Raw genomic sequence first — 22,031 nt, 5'->3', positions numbered from 1 at the left:
TAAGGAAAAGCTGAAACTACTAAAATGTAGTTAAGAACTGTCAAATGCATTATCAAAACCTGAATAGATAGTGGTGAACCGTCATCTTTAGATCTTTAATGATCGTGACCAGATATAACTTAAATCATATGGTGCAATCAAATCGGCACTGTTACCCCTTTTCCAGCAAAACAAACCTGGTTGTAGTTATGGGCTGGTGCTAGTGCCACTTCCGATTGGTTCAATCAAAACCTTTTAAGAACCAGTTTGCTTTTCCAAGGGCTAGATAGCCACATCATCACGTCACTGTCGACGTCTGTACATTTCTTTGCCCTCCCAGCTAACATTAGGGCCTACTTAGGTAATTTTAGCTCAGTTGCACCCAGAACACTACCCACACACATTCGCCTTGCAGACTAAACAACATCCTTTTAAAAAACTAATAAAACCCATCACCATTGCATATCCCTGACTTGTTCATTATTCACACAAGGAAATCAATTTTAACTCTGCATGTATTTTTTCTTATTTACTATTACAACTATGTTTATTTTATTTTTAGTTATATTATTCTACTGTATTCTATTTGTATTGCTTTTTTTATAAATAAAATGTATTATCATTATTTATAATAACTTAAATCAGAACAACAAACAATACTCGGAGTGATATTACTAAACTATCAAAGAGACAGAAAGCAGATGAAGGCTTTAGGGCTTTTACAGTTACAAAGACAAACAGTAAAAAGTGGTCAGGCAACAGATCCATGTAAATCAGTACAAATACAATATACTGTCACTAGAAGGTGCGGTGGTGTGACCTCCACAGAGATTACTGGTGCTTTCTGACTGAGAACTTGATGCTGTGGTTCTGGAGGCGGTCAATGAGATTGCTTTTATAGAAGGCAGCTCCCGGAGTGTAAACCCCTCCCCTGTCAATAACAACAGACAGACAATAAGAGATAGAGAGGAAAGGACAATGTGGAATAGTGCATTAAGAAAGGACTTCAAAATCTCCCCATTTATAACAGAAAGGGACAGAGTATAGGACGCTCAATAAAAGACAAAACAGACTTAACTAACTGACCTCCGGGGAAGAGAGTGCAGTTCATTCAGCAAGGTTACAGCTGCTTGTACCATGGCAGAAACTGTTGCTACATAACCAGGCTCTGTGAACCACAAGAAATACACAAACACGCAGGTAAATAGTTGCAGCAATGTCTGTAAATGTGCCAGAATATCTGTGTAGTATTGTATTATAGTACATGAGCCTTCTGTAGTTGTGACAGTTTTACCTGCTCCTATGACCTGAGTGCAGATCTTAGCGTTGGGTTGGCCCTGTGAGGGATCGGTACCGTCTGAGTAGCCTTCCCCGAAAAATGTCATGCTGAAACTGGTGTCTTCTATCTGAGGGAGGAAGATAAAAGATGAGAGATTAACTGAATAAGTGGGCAAAACCATGAAAATAAATCATATATGGTATACATAGATATAAACCCATGAATAATACTCTCTATAATCCAGTTACAAAACATACTGTAAAAGTAATTAAGTAGGAACAGCAACGTTTTTATGTATTACTCATAAAAGCTCAGGCATTTATTTGCATGTTTCCCTTTTTTCCTATAACATTACATCCCCTGAAAACCTGATTTTATTGAAATAAAAAAAACTAAAATCTCTAATAATCTAGTACATAAGTAAAAATGTCTTCCTGTTTTGATTCACATGGCTAAATCCTGATTGGTGCACAAAAGTACATGGTGTCAACGCAAATACAGATCTCCATAGCTGTTGTAATTTGGCATATTATTTTGTCTTCATGACAGAACCTATAATTTTTTTGTAAGAAAATTATTTAATACAAGTTGCCAGGGCCTTTTACAACACAAATTACATCATCCAGACCATTTACTGTTTTTGCCTTACTGTCTTCACTTGGTTACAAGCGACGGATGATTTTTGATAGCCATTTCACACGCTACTCATGAAAGCTTTCGGTTTATCTCTTGATACAGAAGATATAATACATTAAATTAACTTGTGCAGTCCTGTGTTACCTGCTCAATGGTTGGACCAGACTTGGTGAACATGCCAAAGGAGAAAAATGATGGAAACTGCCGGAAAGACGAAAACAAATATCACACCATTATATTATACATTTAACAGTCACTAAATTGTGCTCACAGCAGAATTGGTTTGTAAAGGAATGTGAAAAAAATTTAACATTAAAATGACATTTAATAAACTGCAGATCAAACTCAAATGCTTCTCCTTAGATTGAATTGCAGTGATGATAAATGAATATTCGACTCTGCTGATGTATCGAGCATAAGTAGCTTTGGGTGAGACTTTGGGCTAAATTCACCCTCCAACTGTGACATGAATCCACATTCAAATTCCAGGAATAACCATTTTGAGTGAGAAACTCAAATCTTTTGCGGCCTTTCAACTCCACTTCTATGCAACACATATTATCTGCTTTGAAAAACAAATACCAGGGTAGACTATGCAATAAGAGATTGTGAAAAATGTAGCTACCCTGGTGAGGAGTTTCCTGCCCAAGCTGAATTTGACCATGAACCAGAAGAGTAGGCCGCCACAGAAGAGTTTAACTACTGAGAAGAGGCCCCCAACCCCGACGTAGGCACTGTACTGGACCTGTGGATCGAGGGAAGAGAGGGCATGGAAAGTAGAATGTAATTAAGAAAAAATGGATATTAAAAGAGATCCCCACAAGGTATAGCTATAAGATCAACCACTGCAATAAACTTACAGTAGGCCTAGTGAACAGGAGTTTTAAATGTGCCCACTGTGACTTACTGGCGACTTTTGATCCTGCTCGTAAAGGAAACGCTGAGTTCTCTTGACTACTGATGGGTCCGAGCCCATAAATGGGATGGCATACTGCTCCACCTCCTTGCTGAAAAACAGAAAACCCCTGGATACACATACAAAGAGACAGATTACACAAAGAGAAACTAAAAAGAGGTCTACACTCACCAAATCTGGCTTGTAGCATCAGCTAGTTATAACTCAAAGTAAAGTGTTTTAGCCAGGCAGTAATTGCTTGCTTATAGCTAAACCTCTTCTTGACTTTGGCTCCTATCACAGGCAGCGGCTTGTGTCCAAACTTCTTCCTCAGCTGGCGGAGAGATCCCCCGTCTGCGAAACCGTACACAGCGGACTGCCAGGTGGCATCGTGGCCAGACGACCCCTGCACGTTAGAGATAACTTTAAATTATGTCATGGTGTAAGAAATCCGTGCTATCTATACGTCCCTTCAATAAACACAAATGTTATGTGAATAACAAATTTATTTTGATGGACATGTTTAAGTGACCTTATCCTCCCGGGGATTTCTGAACTTACTGACATATGACACGTGGCAATTCTGGAAACTGCACAAAAGCAGCTAGTAGAACATCTGTTTATATATCAGCATTTTTAGTTTTCAGGGAAATGGACAAATAATCATAATAATTAATTTTCTCATTAGAAGTAAAATCTATCTTTTATTATTAAATGTATTCAACTGTGTGACCTCTTGGTATTGATATGTTCTACTCTATACTTTCCCCAGTTAGTCACAACCTTATCTGTGCCTTTACAGTGACATGAAATTTCCCATCATGCAATGCAGTAGCTGTAGATGTTCAGGTCACCTTAGGCCCACTGCTAATATGCAGGAAGCTCTCCACAGCTGTCAGGGTTCCTGAAATAAGACCAAATCACATGGTTAGAGATAAAGTTACAGTTTCAGTCCATCAGAATTGAAAGTAAAATAAAATGCGACTAAACTCTCCACTTTAAGAGAGAACAAAACAAAACATAAAAGCATGTGGCTCTGTAATTGTTGAAAAATCAATGACAATATACTTAAATTAATTATTCATGCATTACAAAAATATGACCTTTTCATTCTTGAAACAAATCATAACGGCTGACTCCACCTGTCTTACCTTTGAACTGCCTCTGTGTATAGATGATTCCTAGGTCTGCAGGTATGGAGTCAAAGCCACAGCTGCCAATCACATACACTCCTTTGTCCAAAGCCTTAGTGTGATACTCTAGCTGCATACGCTCTAGGAACTGTGAAGGATGGATACCCACGCATAAGCATGTACATCAAAACAGAATGGATTGAATTGAATGGACACACAATCACAGATGCAAACAATAATCTACTTTTAGTGCAATAATAACCAATCCAAGTGAATCAACACCTAAAAAAGGACATAATTGTACATTTATTTTCCTACCTGAGGCTCCCCACAGATGTCTATGTAGTGAGCTCCATTTTCTACGCAAGCTTTGACCACGGGTTCGCCGTAAAATCTGTACTGAAAGGACAAAGGCAGCAGATAATTGTTCAGCACAACACAGAATCACAGTGGTTTGGGTTAGAATCCAATTATGGTGAGACACTGCAGGCAAAAACAAAGTTTTTTCAAGAACTGTTAGCCTACATTTTAAGATATTTGACTATTTTGTTCCAATAACTTGTCTTCTTTAAGGTCCAAACTGTACGAGTGTTAATTCAACTTATAAACCTTGTCTTTTTGCATCTGCATATTTCTCCTATTCAACCATTTTTATTTTATTTTATTTTTTTGGGGCATTTTTATGCTTTATTTGAGTGTGCAGAGAGACAGAGGTGAAATGGGGCAGAGAGGGGAGTGACATGCAGAGAACGACCGCGGGCGGGAATCGAACCCGGGTCTGCTGCTGGGCCCGGCCCGGGGGGACGCCCTACCAACTGAGCTAAGGGCGCCCCCATATTCAACCATCTTTAACAGCCATTATCTCAACATTATTATTTTTTTTCAATACTCTGAACCAAAAATTCTGAACTTCTTAAGCACTTTCATGAACTAAACTTCCGAAAATCATTATTAGCACAATTCTGAAGGGTTTACAGTATATGGTAATATGTTGTTATTTATGATACATTGTATTCTTAAAAACATGCCAAAAAATGCTTTTTTAAGATCAGTACTAGCCTATATAATATTTTGGGATTTGTAAAATGAAAACAGGCAGCATCCAAAATCCTTGCTTCCTCCTCTTGACAAAGTCTGGATTACAAACTTACAGGTCCCACACAGTTGAGAATCACCAGGCCTTGCTGGCACATGACAGCCAGGGATTCCTCGGTAGACACATCAGCAACAATCACTTCAATGTCTGTCCTCAGCTCGGGCATGGCTGACACAAGAGAGGAAGAGAAACAGCAATTACTAACGTCGGCTGATTTGTGGTTGTGGGTTCATGTCAGACTAAAACTTCATCACTCACATACAAAAGGCTATAGTTAGTCCTTTATTTCAGGGTTATAACAAACAATTTGAAAAAAAAATCTGATTTTTAATTAATTGAATTTAACTTAATATTTACTTAACACTTACTAGTGCATAGCCTTTGTCAGTGCTGTTACAGAAGAGCACAACCTTTAAAATACTATAAAAACGTGCTGGTCAGACAGAATATGGTCCAGTTTTGAGCTCCACTGCTGATTTCTAAAGCTAGTGAGCTGTTAAGGAGCAAAATAACTTACAATAACTACTACTTAAATCTATCGGTCAAGTTCAAAATACATAGGCCTACCACCAACAGACCTAAGACAACAACCCAGACTTCTGCTTCTGTTGGTAAAGTAGGGAAAGTAGGCTAGTATCATGTAGAAGTGGCATATAGCCTAGTTAGTTATTATTTAGTCGTAAAAATAAACAATAATTTTAAACATATCACATTGTAGCCTACATTAATACTACAAAAATAGTGCCTGCAAAGGCTTAGGCTGAACAAAAGCTTATGTATGCCTATATCCTGTGGTTTAAAGCCTGAAGTGACCTCTTGTCTCAGTTAGTCTCTCAAAGCCAGACCAAACTATAGCAAGTAGTAGTAGGCCTATGGTCTCAGTTAACTCTCAGCCCCGCCCCTGGACTTTGTATCAAACATACACAGACTCTCCGCTGCTCGTTTCAACACGTCTTCCAGCCGCTGCCTGCTTCTCCCGGCCACGGCCCATTTCAGGGGGCTACCGCTGGCACTCTCTGCGGCGCAGCGGGCGACCTCCTCCACAACAAACTGTCCCGTGAACCCAGTCGCACCGAAGACGATAATATGATAGGGTCTGCTGGAGGTTACAGCCGCCATTGTTGGTGTTTTGGTTCAAGGTCCCGCCCATTGGTACCCGTCTGATTCCAGTGGTTCCGGTTCTGTACGCTGATTGGCTCTCCCGAAATCGTGGCACGGGCATGACGGGGACCTGTGTTGGCCGCAGTGCTGCTTATCACGACACCCGCCTTTAACTGTTTAAGACCCACAGTTTTCTTTGGATCATTATTGAAGCCTATTCAAGTAATATATATCATATTACATATAAAAGTTTATTTTTACGTTTTGGTTTTGCACTAGTCCTATATTATTCCACCATGTAGGCTAGTAGTCATACTGTAGAAACAGCGTCGACAAAATCGAACATTTAAACTGCAATAAAAACGCTTCAAGAAGTGAAGCCTAAACATTTTCCTCAAGGTTATGGCTACTGCGGTTGTGACGTGTTGGATATTATGCACAGTTGGGTCCGAAATGTGTTGCATTTTCAAAAAGATATTCGCCGTGTTACTGTTGTAGGACTGAAGCAGTGTGAAGATTAATTTTGCTGATTAGTTGGTGTCTGTTTCGGTGGTGTACATTGACACCTTGTGGCGAACTTCACGTAGCCTATTACACCTTGGGAGTTTGTGGCCAACCTTGGGAACATGAGAAATACACTCTCATGTGATTTAGACTAGAGACGAGAACGCAAGCAATAGATCAAATTAGGACAAGCCTTAAAAAGAAAACACAACGGTAGTCTTAGTGTTAATAATTCATATATGTTTGTATTCCCTTGAGGACAAAACTGAACATAAATATATTGAAACATAAAGGTGGACGGTCCACCATGACAATACAGAAGTTATATTTTCTCATTTGCAAACGTTAAGAGTTAAGACGGAGACACAAATCTTTTTTATCGGTTAGATCAATACAAGGCAGGATAAAAGGAACATGCTGATCAAATTTCATTTTCTCCATTTCAATAAAATGTAGTGATACTTTTGCCGGCCAGAAAACTGTTGGCCCACAATTCTGTGCTTTTGGACAAATCTTACAAAGACAGCATAACCCATGTACACTGGACTCTAAACTCCCAATGTAGATAAAAGAAGCCTTTAGATTGTGCATTTCAATCTATGGAACATTTCAAGTGAGTTACAAAATGAGTGTTGTTCACAGTAATAATGTAGGCTACTTCGTCTTCATTGCTTGTTTTAAAACCAAGTCAGATGATACGAGGAATGTTAAGAGTGACCACTTGTATTGAGGTAAACACAATGATCATAAAGGCTCACCTGTATCTGGAATCTGGGTCTTTCAAAATGATACAAATCTTTGTCCAAAAGGCAACCCTGAACAGTTGAATCATAGTGTATCGAAAGGTGTGGCTAAAATGGAGGCATTCGGTCCAAGCTTAATGCATCTTGGTGTGGGGATGTAGGCTCTCAACCTTTATAGCTCATTGCTGATGTGAAACCTTTAATGCAGTTTACACATGTTTGGACATTAACTTTTGTTCTATTAATCATACTTATTTAATGTATTTATATTCTTTCTGTTATGTATGTGTCTTGTTTTCAATTGTGGGTAAATGTCTGGTTTGAGGTTATGACATCTACGAGATTGTTTGTTTGGTAATTATCTTAAAAAACTAACATGTTTTTGTCATAAACAAAATTACATAAATCTTTGCTGTCGAGCTGTAAAAATGTCTGATGTAGGTAGAGTATATATGTTTTTAACAGAGAAGGGTCAACAGAAAGAAAGAAAATGGTAACATGATTTGAAAGGGGGGTGAAAAATCATCATTTGCCTCAAGAATCATCCAAAAAACAACAACATACACACACACTTACAATCCTAATGGTTCAAATGACAGCTTCTCTTTGTATAAGTCAAAACAAAACCACTATAACAAGAAAGCTTCAGGGACACATGTTAACACACTAGTACACGGATAGGCTACTTTTTCTGTTCAAATATAAATATTGTTGAGAGACGTTTGCCCTCCTGTGTGGCATCTGTAAGATTAGGCTTCAGATAAAATATCCCCATTTTACAGTAGGCCTTTAAACTCTGAACCCAGCCATTTTTTATACATAAACCTCTGACTGATCGCTCAAGTTCATAAGTCTTGGTGGGTCCAAGCTATCGTCACTGTACAGGAAATCAGAGCTTCAAACACTCTGGTTGGCAGCATGAACGTCGATATGTCCCTGGCCTGTTCCGCTGACTCCAAACGGCAGATTGGAGTCGAGCTAGAGAACTCTCTCATTCCCCTGCTCTATGTTACACGGTCCGTTGCAGTACAGTACTATGTGTGAAGTGCAGATGAGATGAACGGGTCTAAGTCCGCAGGGGCAGCCAGCGTCCTTCAAAGAACCTCCGTACGTTCATGACATAGAAGTCCATGTTGTGAGTGAAGTCTGTGCAGATGTTGGAGTAAGTGTCCACCAGGGTGCAGTAGAGGGCGGTCCCACCTATGCTGATCACCACTGTGACCAGGCACAGCAGCAGCAGGATCAGGCAGGAATCTCCACCGGCCTCATCTACAAGTAACAAATGAGAAAAATTTTATATGGCTCTTTAAGGTGTCAGAATAGTTTGACAGTCAGTCCCGGATCCTTCACATTTTTAAAGAAAAGTTAAGATTACATATAAATTCAACTGTACCTTGCTCCATGCCATCCTCTGGCTCACTGAATCGAACTTTGCGTTTGGAGATCTGTTTAGTAGCAGTGTCGTCTGGGGGAGGCAATCCATCCAGCGATGCTCTCCTCCTCTTCAGAATGGAGACCAGACCATCGGGGCAGGAACTCTAAAGGCGACACAATCACAATGACCACTAATGCTTTCCCTATTTTTTAGCAGTTCCCAAGTTGTAATACACCATGGTTTTCTTGGTCAGTTAACCAAGAAGCATACACAATAATAAAACAGTCTTTTTATTGATTCACAACATCCCCCTCAGACCTAATGTAAACAAAACAGTTGCATACTTCTGCCAGTGGTCATCTTGGGTGACCATTCAACTAGGGGAAACGTCAATTAATGTTGGTCTAAAAAAGAAGACTAGATTATTGTTTTCTTGACTGTAGTTGCAAAATACTACTGCAAACCTGTATTTTATAATCCAAGAACAGGAATGCAAACCAAGCACTAAGGCGTTTTAGTGGTTTAAGACTCATCGAATGTATCTTCAACATTTGATTCAGACTAAAAAAGCTTTGTCGCTGACTCGCTAGCACAATTGAACACCTTGTTTAAAATAAGGACAATAAAACCACAGAATATAATACAAGAAATACATCAGCACACATAATCAGTGGCAGTTATTGAACAGGCTGTAAAAATCTGCACTAAGACTAATGTGAAACCTACTGTATGTTTGGTTGTTAGTCAAGAGACGACCAGCAGCATTTGAGCTGAGCCACGGAAACTTGGCTGAGGCGAGTAAACACAGGTGCAACATCACAGAGGCCTACATTATTCTCTGTATTGGAATGGAAGCAGCAAGCTACACTTACGTGTTTCAGTTGGTAAACATGATCGGGCAGAGACAAATAAAGTATATTACTGACTGTACTCATTATTAAGCCTTTCTGACTGATTTTTAAATTGTAGTTACAATCTACAGTCAGTAATAAGAGTAACACCTCCCACCCTAATGAAAGACCTTGTGGCCTGATCATAATCTCTGCACAAACCAAAGAGCAGAAACCATAGCGCACATGCAGACTGCTGAAGTGGAATCATTTGTCAAGCTGTGAGCCTCATCCACTGCCATAATTTATAGGTCAATTATTTACTGAGGTCACTGGGTCAATAGCGCGCTGAATATTGCAGGGGTCATCACATTCTGTCACGTTCAGTAAGTACTGAGGCACATAAGTATAGTGTTTTGACTTTTAAGATAATTGTGCTTAAGGCAAGCTCCGTTAAAATCAGCATTTTCTGTGTTACCACTGTGGAAATTGTGATGTTAGAGAGAAATGCAGCGTGGTTTGAGTCAGAGAAAAAACAATATTTGTGTGAGCGTGAGCACAAACAGCTCTCTCCACGACTTCGGACATTATCTCTGGAGCTCCTCCTTAGAAAACTGCTTAGGTGGAGACAATAAAGGTGTCATCCAGATTTTATGGTCGAGATTAAAACGATTTTGAACATAAAACATTCGGTGGGTCCACAAAATGTCACATTTATTGTGTAGTATTTCAACAACACATATTACATGGTATCATATGACTCCTCCACAACAAAAGAGAATATCTTTCAAATATTGCTAAAGCTATATTTTGCTCGAAGACTTCATTCCAGGGAGTTTGAACGGACACAGTGTGGCCTTTTCACATATCACCTTGTCAACAAAGGAATCAATTTATACAGCCCATAAACTAAAAACGCTGCAGCCGGCTTCTCAGTTTTGTTCAGTGGAGGGACTGAATGGGCAGTGGCTTATTTTTGACGAGAGAGATACTGTGGCTTCACATGTTTCCGTCAGCTAAAAACTGTTTGCTAGAGGTTAATTTTTGTCAGGTAGGCCACCAGCTGGCTAAGTGATGTCAAGGCCTCGTAATACACAGGACTAAATGCTTAAGCCTGAAGATACTGAATACTGTATATGAGTTGGCACGTTTTTACAGTATTTTTATACTGTGGGGGTTTGAACATGTTTGGTTAAAAACCAAAAAAAACTCCAATCCCTCAGGAAATGTGACTCAAATATTGTCATAGTTAAAAAAAAGCCCCACCTATGCCCCACCCAGTCAAACCTCCACTGGATTACATAACTGACGCCCTGATCTTGACCCCATCGATCCCGGGCCTTTCACTGCTTGTTTAGAGAAGCTCGGATTTCAACTCTGCTTCCAGGAAGAAGCAGGCCCCGTTCATTACAGTGTTTGAGCCAGGACATGGTGTCTTGGCTCAATCCAGCCCCATTTGGCAGGTTTAGACATCCCAAGTGTCAGGCCACACCAGTGAACACGGGTGTGGAGGGTTTTTTGTACATTGGCGATGATCTCACCGAGGGACCGGGGTAGATCATTCATGGGAGTGTCCCAGCAAAGACAAAGAGCTGAATAGGATTTAAACAAGATACCATGTGCAAGCAGAAAGTATGATGGACAGTAAAAGTAGAAGAGCTCAGGGAGGGAGATGAAGGAAGGAAGGATAGATATATGCAGGAAGCAGGAGAGGATAAGTGGATGTGGAAGGGAAAGAAAGCCGGCCCGGAAGAAAAGAAGAGAAAGATACGGGGGCAGGAAAAAGTACTCATACCGTTTCTGTATTCATTCACAAAGCTCTCTCTTCAAATCATCGTTATTTGAACATCTGTTATTACATCACACATCCTCGGACAAACAAACATTAGAACGTCTTGCACAAATGTCTTCCTACCCCCTCTGTGTGGGACAGCTTGGCCAGGTCCTTGTCTGAAGCCTGAGGGACTCCTGAGGGCCACTCCACCTTCACCTCCTCGTCCTCTGGCGTGCCCTCACAGGCCTCTCTCTCCTCCTCTCCTACTTCCTGTCCTTCCTCGTACGTCTCCTCTTCTTCCTCTGCTTCCTCTTCCTCCTCTCCTTCCTCCTGAGGTAAGGGAAGCTCCGAGTCCGAGCCATTCGTGCTTTGCTCTTGATCTCCATCGTGGTGTGTTCTCGTAGGTGTGTTGACTGGTGTGTAGGAGAAACGGAGGGGCATTGGTTATTAATTAGGGATCATTACTTAAGCCTTGGTGTGTGTGTGTGTGTGTGTGTGTGTGTGTGTGTGTGTGTGTGTGTGTGTGTGTGTGTGTGTGTGTGTGTCTATGGCATTAACTCTACTGGGGTTAAAGAAAGTAAATTGTAAAAAATGTGCCAGACGTTCCTATTAATTGTCAGTCCTTACTTATTTCTATTGATAAAAAAGTGTTTCTCTGTTTTTGACACAAACACAAGCAGCAATAGTTTTTGACAAGCTTAGAAATGTTTATGTTACCCACTTTATGTGTGTGTTTATGTCTATAAGTTAGCATTGCCATGTTAGCATTGCCATTGTGAGCATGTTAAGACTTAGCCTTGTTTATTCCTTTGGCACTGTATAGAGACAGTAATACATGTTTACCGTTATTATGACATTGAAGTGTCTCGTTCTCAAAGTCGTGCGTTGCATTCAGCGTGTTCTGTTGAATCAAACATACATAGTAGTTGATTGACACATCGTGTAGGAAAAGATTGAAGGTGAATACATATCGATATATGAAATGAGGGTTGACACGTCTTACCTGCTCCGCACCTATGGAGGGTCTGTGTGATGCCAAGACAGAGGAAGACCAGGCAGACAGCAAGAGAAACGAGAGAGACAGAGAGATAAGAAAGGTCACACAAGGTAAATGTGTTTGTGACTTGTTACATAATGCTCAAATATTCTGCAAGCATTCACAGCAAATGTAATCTCCAAAATCGAATCCACCTTCACCAAATGATTGTGGGCTGCATGTGGACACAAGCGTTTGGCTTAGTGGGTCTTCATGCATTGTCAATGTGTTGGCCGGGACCTTGACTATTTAGCGCGCCCATGAGGCACAAAGATAGCAGTCGATCACAGTGAAGCAAAATGGGCGCTAAAAGGTTTCTGTCCGACAGTGACCAGGCTAATGGGAGGGAACGGCAATAGGGGAATCTAAGTTGAGAGGCTGAGCTGTTTATAGTGGAAGTTTCTTTGCTGTTGGTGTTCGTACTCAGGTCTGGCAAATGACAAAGACAAAGTTGAAAGACGAATTCTGCCCATGAGTCCAACCTTATTCCAGGCAAGCAGTATTGCTGCCAATCAAAAGATGAAATCACAAGATGACGGGTTCACCAGGCAGCAGAGTGCCACGATTTGATCTGGTATAGATTTTGCGTGGTGGAAAAGTGTTGTGTTGTACCTGAGGTGCGTCCTGCAGATCTGGCTCAGTGTCTCGATGTGTTTCTGACCCATGCCATCTTCGTCAGCCGGTAAACTGCATTCAGTGTTGTTCTCTATACACTGGCTCTCTGGGAACACATAACGTGGAGTACAGGTGTGCACAAAATGAATGAACATAACCACTCTTTCTGTCAATATTGCAACAAATTACATTTAGGTTTTTTTAGGTCCACTGATACATATTTTCTTGAGGGAAGAAACGGATATAAGCAGTACCCCAGTTCTCCTGCAGGGCGGCGAGGTTGGAAAGCAGACGTTCATGGTAGAGCTTCTCCAGCTGCAGGAACTGGATGGCCCACTGGTCTGGTAGCATCGCTGGTTAAAGACGCTAACTGGAAATCCAATGTTCACATCTCTAAGTGAAATTGTAGTTACTTTTATAGTTTTTGCATTGATTGGATCATTGTGTTGTTGGGCTATTGATAAAGCAAACTGAGCACATTTTAAAAGCAATCTCAATTCCTTTTACTCTTCTCCTCCTCATTAACAGTCCACAGAGCTTTTGCCACTGGACATTCTTCTTGTTCTATGCCACAAATCTTGCCCCCTCCCTCCATACATTAAGGTTTCTCACTTTCTCCCTCCTTGCCTCCCTGTCTCCCTCTCTCCCTCTCTCTCTCTCTCTGCCCCCTCACTCAGAAACACATAAACGTACACCATCCACCGTTGCAGCACGACAGGACAACAGCTGTTTCCAGGCCAACAGCACAAACAGAGCCAGAGGAAACTACCACTGCAAGCCTTCAGGGCTTTCAGCCAAAGTATCAGGAGAACCCAGATAGAAAACAGAAAAAGCTAAACAGCACTTGAGTTGCTTGTTGCCATTTGCCAATATGTTATTACTTTAGTCTGTTAGTGTCGTGTGATGTCCTTCACCCGAGCAGCACAGGCCTCTAAGGGAAGAAGAGTGCATATTACACTCTTACTGCTAAGTTTTTTTTATCATCACTCACAAGGTTGGCTCAGTCACAACTCATATACTACTAATGGCAAAGGTCACAGTGCATGAAAACAGAAAGGTGACTGCAGTTGGAAGGATACAGTCCCCTTTGAGCGAGTAGGCCTCTGCGACCTGAGAAAAAAAAAAGAAATGTAATTGATTAAACAGAGGATACAGTAGGCCGATAAATCTAAAGCAAGGCATGTCAAGGCCATTTACTGTCAAACGATTATGAAAGAATCAAACACTAATTAGGCAGTTGTACCAAATGTAGATGTATATGTATGAAATTGGCCACATTCCTTTAAAGATGAAGATCACATGACAGCGTCATCCTATGCACCCTGTCAGACACAAGGTCACATGCAAAGTATTATGGTCCGGATTAACGTGTCTCTGTGGGCTTTTTTCCCATTCACTTATTAACCTTTGTGTCCACAACCAGTCGACTGTATGATTTAGTCAATCTAAAGATGGGGTAGGTGGTTTTAGGGCTGCGAATAACGATTATTGTCATTAACATTCATATGCTGACCATATTTTAGATTTTCTAGCCCATATGATTAGGGGGATTGATATGTCACAAACTAAAAGTAATCAAAAAGTCAGAAAAAAGCTATTTTCAAAGAGAAATGTTAGACTAAGGCTGTGGTAAAAGGGCCCTCATTCAGAAATCCAGCAAACAGAGATATCAATTCCCCCGGAATTCAATGACATTCTGGCATTCTCCCATGTAATTTGATTGTATTGTATTAATTATTTGTCAAAATCACGGTGTACCAAGAGCTGAAACGTGAAACCCTTTAAAGTCAGTAATTTAAAGCCAAATAGACTCTCTGTGTTGCCTGGAGTAATTATGTTGTTGCCATATCCCTGACTTGCTCGTTTGGGTATGTTTGGTATTTAACAAATTAATTCAGGCAATGAAATATTCAGTACACCAGAATAGAAAGATACAAGCAGATATGACCAAATATGGACCATTATGTCTAATAGAGAATGAAAGGAGCTGCCTGTGTTTCTGCTTAAAGAGGGATTACGTACTGAAAAGTTATCAGGAGAGTGTGGAATCACTCAACTTAAAATCCTTTTGAATTGGAGTGTATTTATAAATACATGATAACTGTAATCACTAGTATGTCCCATAAAGGCTTTTGTCAAATGAATATACTGTATGACCTGCACTGCATCTCCTTTTCTTCTCTCAAGTGTTTGAAGCAAAGCAAATTGACCTTTTGTCCCACGATTACTGCAGATGGCAGTGAAGTAAAGTAAACTAGATGCTTCTCAAGATGCTGGAATTGTTCAGACAACTGAATCATACATACTCTGTATACACAGTATATGTGTTGTGTGTGTTGTTGGGTAATTGGTCTACAAAGTATTGCACACGGAACATGAAACCACTGCCGGGAACCTTTTCAACTAAACACAGAGACTGAACCAAAATGCTTTTTATGATACTAATTTATCTAATAAGCATGTCTGTATTGTGATCAGAGGCAGGAGAGGATTGCCTCTGGAAAACCCCCGTTTGACAAATTTATATTTGTGATCCTGGGCTATAGATAAAAATGTAAATGATTTCATTTCCCTGCTTCAGTCACCACTGCTGATGTCTTCTTAAACATTGCATTGACACATACCGTTTAAGATTTCAGACATGATAAGCCAAGCTACCTCATTGTATTTGCATGCTCTAACAAGCTATTTTAAAACGTTTGGGAAATACACATGTTCAGGGATTCATCATATTTGTCCAGGCTAACTGAGAAAACATAGACTCTGGAATCAGGTCACACGGGAGGACTGGCAAAGACGTAGGCAAAGAGAGACTCAAGAGCATTATGAAGATGCACACCCACACACAAAGCCATTCGGTCGGACTAAATTAAGGCACACGTTCCTTGTGGATTTGAGAGAAGAAAAATGCTCCCACCTCCTCTCAAACATTCACCTACGCACACACAAACACACACTCACAAACACACACACACACAAACACCTGGTGCAGGGAGTGTGGCAGCAGTGTGTAGTCACTGTTTTCTCTGAGGGACTGCAGGGAGGCCAGCAGCTCTGGGCTGGGGCCTGGCGGTCCATCTCCAGAGACACTTCCTATATAGAAAACAAACAACAAAGACAGACGCTAGAATGAAATCCACCTAATGGTTCAGATGTTTTAGTTATATTATGTTAACTACCAGCAGCTTTGATTCGTAAAATCTCATCACAGTGTCTTTGCTGATTTGTTCCTGTGTTCCATTTTCTCGATAGTTCGTGTAATCGTTCAGAAATTAAAAAACATAAATGTAATGATAACTAAAGGGCGCGCCACCAACACATAACGGTCACTTGACTCATCGTCTCTGCCTGTAAAAACGGGCGTATTATATATTCAGCTAGCTCTATGAAAATAAACCTGATGGTGTCATTTTGATCTCATCAAGGTTATAGTTTAAAATACTTGAACATTTAGCAGTTTTGACTTAGTTTTCATTTTATTAATAAGACATGTTGGAAAAGGTTAAGGCAACTGTGGCTGCTCTCTCACTCATAGCAGAGCAGCAATTCAGAAATTTCACTGGGAGCTCAACCATGAAGTTATCAGTAAAGAAGCTAAAATCACCTCTAAACCTTACTGGGTAAGCTGTGAAGATAGGATGATACAAAGACCAACAAGTAGCATAAAAAATACTGTTACAGCACCGACAACCAATGTGTATTTAGATGCTAAAGTAACCTGACGGGCATGCTGCTACCTCAGCAGGGGTTGCCATCGGCGACATCCCATCAGCAGCAGCCAATGCTGTGACAATTAGTCACTATTATCGCCTGAGTTGTAGAGTGCAACACTTACATAACAAAGCCAGCTGTATGGCGCACTACAAACATCCAAGAGTATGGGGCTGTGGCTTCCTTAAAGATAAGTATCACCCTGATCATCTTAAGCTCTGTTTGTACCAGCGCACTACAGCAGTTATTGGGAAACTGTGGTCCACAGATGGATGATAAGCTTTGAATCAGCAGCAGTTTCTCTGCATGAATAATGCATGCTGTCGTTGTAATGTGTCTATCGACTGCACTATGAGATGAATAAAGTCAGTCTAGGGATGTTTGAAGGTGATAAACTATCTTTAAAGGACATTTTAATGAATGAGTTGTTGCAAGTTGTATCATTTATAGTGTCACTGGCATCCACATGAGCAGATACCGCAGAAAAGCGCAATATTACAGTAGGTGTAGAAATATAAAAGTAATTTTTAAGTCTTACCTGTGTCACCGTCGATGCACACACCTTCCCCATCCTGTGCGGTCCCAGTGCCGGGACCTTTCGGCAGGATGGCGTTCTTGTTGCCCATGACCTCTGTCACTGTGGCGATCTTTAAGTCCAGGTTCTCCAAAAGCTTCTCAGAGGCCCTCCAGTGGGCCGTGGTGGCTGGGCCTTTTTTTTGTTTTGTTTGTCAGGCCCTCACTTGGAGAATCCTGAATTGTTTCCAAATTCTATCAGAGCGCTTCCGCTAAGTGAGTTGAGCAAATTATTACTGTGAAAGCTTTGTGTTGCTCTCCAGGCTTCGAGAAAGGAATCGAGAGGAAAGAGGTCTCGGCAGGTCTTGGTTTGAGATCCCTCTTGACAGAGCACGTGATTTAATCCTCTATCGCCTCTCGTGGGTGGTCAAGGAACACCATAGTCTGTGAAGGCTGGCCTGTGGATAATGATGCCACGTTTTTTTAATTTTGCAGACTTCCTGGAGTCTTCTATGTGGTGTTTTTCAGTTTTCCCTTTACTTGTCCCCAGGAATCTGTCAAGAAAATAGGTACATTTCAGGAAAAGAACACCATGTAAGCCTTGCCTTGTGCATGTTGTATACTATAAAAAAGAGAGGACGCACAAACAGAGAAAGAAGATGAGAGCATTGAGTGCAAAGAGAAGCAGCATTGCTGGGTAAATGGCACTTATGTCACTGACTGAAAGGGTCGTCTTTGTGTCCAAACCATGACTGCCCATTGAGGCATGGGAGAGTGCTCCAGTCTGAATAACTCCTGGGTTAAATATAACGTCATAGAAGTCTGTGGAGTAGAATAATTAGCGATGAATATGTTACAGTGCCGACAGACCACACACTGTACAACGTCAACAATCCATTCTCGCATTTGTTCTACCAGGCAGGCAGAAGTAAGGGTCACCAAGCATTTGTGAATGGGATTTGTTAATTACATAGGCAAGAAGCAGATATTTGCCCTTCTCACAGATGCCGCCTTGTAACCAACAAGACCAAGACTCTTGACTTTAGCTTGCTAACATGCTAATATTTGCTAATAAGGTGCTAAGAAGGTGCAGATTAGTCTGGCAGAAAAGTCCTTAGTTTTGTAGTGATTTGGTCCTAAACCAAAGTTCGGTAACATTGCCATGGCAATCCATCCAACAATAGAAAAAATGGCACCAGAAAAAATGTCAGGGCACAGTAAGAATGATTCACCATAGAGGTCTTAACAATATTTCCTGCCAATCCAGCGAATAGCTGTTGTTGACATATTTCAGTCTGGATCAAAGTGCTGGCCTGCTCCGTTTTCTTTCCAGGAAGAGAAGTTAAACTGGGTTTATCATCTAATCTGATCGACAGTATTTATGTTTTATCATTATATGACATGTCAGTTTATCAGTGGACCTAGTATTCTCTGCATCTGTATATCTCACCAATGTCAGCAGCACCAACTGATGCAACAAGCATGTAACCTCCAAGACACCATGTTATTTGATCATCTGCATGAATTAAAGTGGTAAACATATAAAGAGGAAAACTCCCAATTTACAGGCCTTAAACTGATCTTTTTGTCCAGATGAGCAATGCCTGATAAGGTAAGGATTTAGTTCCTTATCTAACACACAAAGTTCACCACATTGTGTACCTGCAGCTGTTGACAAAAGACTGACATTATCAGGATGAATGACCTTTTAAAGGACAGTAACGATAACCTCTAAACTGTCCTGTCACTGCAAATATGACCAAATACCAAAACAGTATTGTCAAGTTTTTCTTGGCTCTTGCCTGATGGTTTCAGAGACGGTTTTAGCCTCCCCAGTGGGAACCACCTCACAAATGTGTGCAGTAGTGGTGCAAATGAATACACAAACTCCTTTTATATGCTTACAAGAAGAGAAAACAACATGGCTTCCTATCGGTGTTGGTATAGGTTGGATGGGCAAAGACTAACATGCTGTAGAAAAATATACTCACGCTTCACGGAACCTACTTTTTCAGCCTGAGCGATTTGAGGGCATAAGAGCCGTGTGATACTATAGGTTCACACTGCATGTTAGCAGTCACATGAACAATGTAAATTCTGCAGCACATTTAAGCATGTGACAGTGCAAAGGCTTGGAGCTGGGGCTGACTCATAGGATGTGCATCGAAAATATAAGATTGATGCCGGGGAGGCAAAAGATGGAAGTCAGTGTGAGATTTACTAAAACATATTTCATACTTTAAATTAGCGTACTGATGAGCCTTCAATCAATCAATCAATCAAACAACTTTATTTATCCCAGAGGGCAATTCAGTTCAGCATGAGTAGGCCTGCACAGTTAAAAGAATAAAAAACATCAGATCCAAGTGAATAAATAAATAAATAAGTAAGGTACCTAACAACGACACTGATACCCAAGTGGTACAGCAACAAGAATCATGTCCAGACACTGCTGTCCAGGTTTAACAGCCTGACAGCAGACGGAATAAAAGACTGAGAATAGCGCTTCGTTTTCCTGCTTGGTGCTGCAAAGTGCCTTGCTGACAGTGTGTAGAGTGGTATCAAAAGATGAGCATATTTCCGAAAAATTCCAAGTAGCCTAGGCTATTCCTTTAAAACATTTGTCTAACATGTTTACCTGTATTCTTCATTTATGCTGATATTTTCTCTATAGCTACATGCCTGTCAAAAACAAAAGCAGGAAGCGGTTCATGCTGGATTACCTTTCATTCTCAAATTTAGTTTAAAAATACATTGGTATGTAGGCTACGCGTAAGAACCAGGTAAGAACTCTGGCCGCTTTGAGGGTGGAAAAACTTTACATTCACAATCCTTAAAAAACTCTTAAAAAAATGGTGAACAGGAAGGTGTCACAAATAGGCTACCTAAAGAGAGTAATGAGCTGCACAATAATGACATGATAATTTATATATTTCTGACAGAATTATGCAATCTTCCTGCACTGTTTACCACAAGTCATTCGCATACACACACAGCCTGGCACAGTGAAACGTGATAATATAGAGCTTTTAGTAGCCTTTCTGCTGCTGCCTGTCATTAACTATCTGTCTGCTAACAATAAAAAAACATAAAAAATTCGCACAGGTAGGTGTCCAGGCGTGCGTGCGTGTGCAAGTGTCTCTGAGCTCGTCACAGTGAACATGTGCGTCGGTGGCTGCATGCCGCTCACCCGCTGACGTTTCAGTGCGTGGTTGCACTAGGAAGACTCTCGCTTGATTAAACGTAGCCTCATTCATGTCCTTCCTTAACCAGTCTTCATTTAGGGTTAAGCTTATAAATAATATAAGCTGTATAATATAAAAACACCACAGCATAGCTCGTCTGAAGTGGGTTCGACTTTATCGCGATTGTTATCCCCATACAATTGCTATTACACATTATACATAGGCTATTTACTAATTTCCCACAGCCCATGTAAGTTTATGTCACAATATCATAATCGGAGCACACACCAAAGCACACAGGACGCACTCACTCACCGCTGGATGACGGTGTCTAACCGGCTGTCGTCTGAACATCAACGCCCTGAATCCTTGATCTGCGTCGCGATGTTTTCACTCCTCCGTGTCGGCCCACATCAGCTGCAGGATCCATGCAGTCCACACTCTGTCCACCATGCCCATATCTCTCTCTCTCTCTCTCTCTCTCTCTCTCTCTCTCTCTCTCTCTCTCTCTCTCCCTCCCTCAAGCTGCTTGTTTACGACCCGGGTTTTTTGCTCCAATAGCCTATGTTGCTGCGTGTCAGGTTTATTTCTTTATTTATTGACTTGGTTTCTGCATTTGGTGGAGGCTGCCATCTCCTGGCAGATGTGTCACACTGGATCCTGGCCGTTATGTAACAGCAGATGAAGACTGTCATATGATGGAGCTGTTGTTAAGAGCTGGATTACAAGGGAAGTGTTGAAACTCTACATCGCCTTTGCGTTCTATTATTGCTATTAGGCCTACATAAGCATGCTTGTAAATCCTTTACATCCTTCTGATTGATGGAGTGCATTCCTGCCAATCATGATTATTATGGTGGCATGGGCTCCTCTTCTTTTTCCCCTTATTCTCGTGCATTTAAAGGTGGATTCAGCGGCTAAACAAAGGGGGCCAAATGCCCGTTTACAGAGCCCTGAGACTGTGTTTTAAGCAAGAAGGCTACGCAGCCTACAGGTAGCGGATCGTGATGAGATTTTCACTGATTTTGTCAAAAAAATATTTTGACAAAGCATTCCCCAGAATCGCTGACTTCACCTTTAAACCCATGGGCCTATGTCCTCAGTATACAGTAGATGATAGGTGGTAATGAACATCAAATCCTTTCATCTCTGATTTTTATTTTTCTCTTAGAAAATATCAGTTATGCAAATCAGTGCAATACTTTGGTACATTGACCCCTCATAGTGTCACCTCAAGTGATAGAGCGCTTCTGGGATTTTAATTCTCAAGTAAAGGTGTCCATTACACTATATTCCCTGGTCATATGATGATGTTATAATGTTATCGCCACGGTAGTGTATACATACATATTGGTTTACAAACAATTTGAAAGAATTACAAGAAAGTCCTTAGTCGATAAGTTATTCATACTGTTCAAATGAGACCGGAAGTGCATGTAAAATGAATGGCTTTTTCAGTTTCAGTTAGGCTTTTAGTTTCCTGAATAAATAAATGTAGGTTAGATTTTCAGAGGCAGGTATAGTTCAGCCCTTGTTTTCTTAAATTTTCCTCTTCAGATGTACAAATAACTTGGATTATGATCTAAATTTTTCCAACATATTGACCTCGAAGGAGAGGTCAGTGTG

The 22,031-nt window shown here is 40.8% G+C and overlaps 1 protein-coding gene across 1 annotated transcript; it reads right to left on the bottom strand.

Annotated features, from left to right (window-relative positions):
- Positions 1 to 639: 639 nt before the first annotated feature.
- On the bottom strand, positions 640 to 17,749 carry LOC307265981 (saccharopine dehydrogenase-like oxidoreductase). The gene is made up of 20 exons (XM_080047843.1): positions 17,246 to 17,749; positions 15,980 to 16,089; positions 14,076 to 14,106; positions 13,251 to 13,337; positions 12,994 to 13,102; positions 12,349 to 12,370; positions 12,189 to 12,246; positions 11,487 to 11,758; positions 8,760 to 8,904; positions 5,074 to 5,186; positions 4,241 to 4,321; positions 3,941 to 4,070; positions 3,644 to 3,693; positions 3,065 to 3,195; positions 2,802 to 2,919; positions 2,520 to 2,639; positions 2,039 to 2,095; positions 1,274 to 1,385; positions 1,066 to 1,147; positions 640 to 910 (listed from the first exon to the last, which is right to left on the bottom strand). Exons 1-20 carry the CDS (start codon positions 17,331 to 17,333, stop codon positions 811 to 813), a joined length of 2,016 nt encoding a protein of 671 aa, XP_079903969.1. The 5' UTR covers positions 17,334 to 17,749; the 3' UTR covers positions 640 to 810.
- Positions 17,750 to 22,031: the final 4,282 nt, after the last annotated feature.

This window comes from Ammodytes marinus, assembly GCF_949987685.1.
Source record: "Ammodytes marinus genome assembly, chromosome: 19".
Classification (NCBI taxonomy): domain Eukaryota; kingdom Metazoa; phylum Chordata; class Actinopteri; order Uranoscopiformes; family Ammodytidae; genus Ammodytes; species Ammodytes marinus.
The sequence above is the reverse complement of the archived record's forward strand: the minus strand, read 5'-3'. Positions and strand labels throughout refer to the sequence as shown.

Excerpts from the sequence above, each read along its gene's own strand:
- LOC307265981 (XM_080047843.1), bottom strand. The coding sequence starts at position 17,333 with ATGGGCAACAAGAACGCCATCCTGCCGAAAGGTCCCGGCACTGGGACC. Across the intron at positions 12,247-12,348 it reads CCTCCATAGGTGCGGAGCAG|AACACGCTGAATGCAACGCA; the intron begins GTAAGACGTGTC and ends TTGATTCAACAG. Across the intron at positions 11,759-12,188 it reads ACTTCAATGTCATAATAACG|TCAACACACCTACGAGAACA; the intron begins GTAAACATGTAT and ends CCTACACACCAG.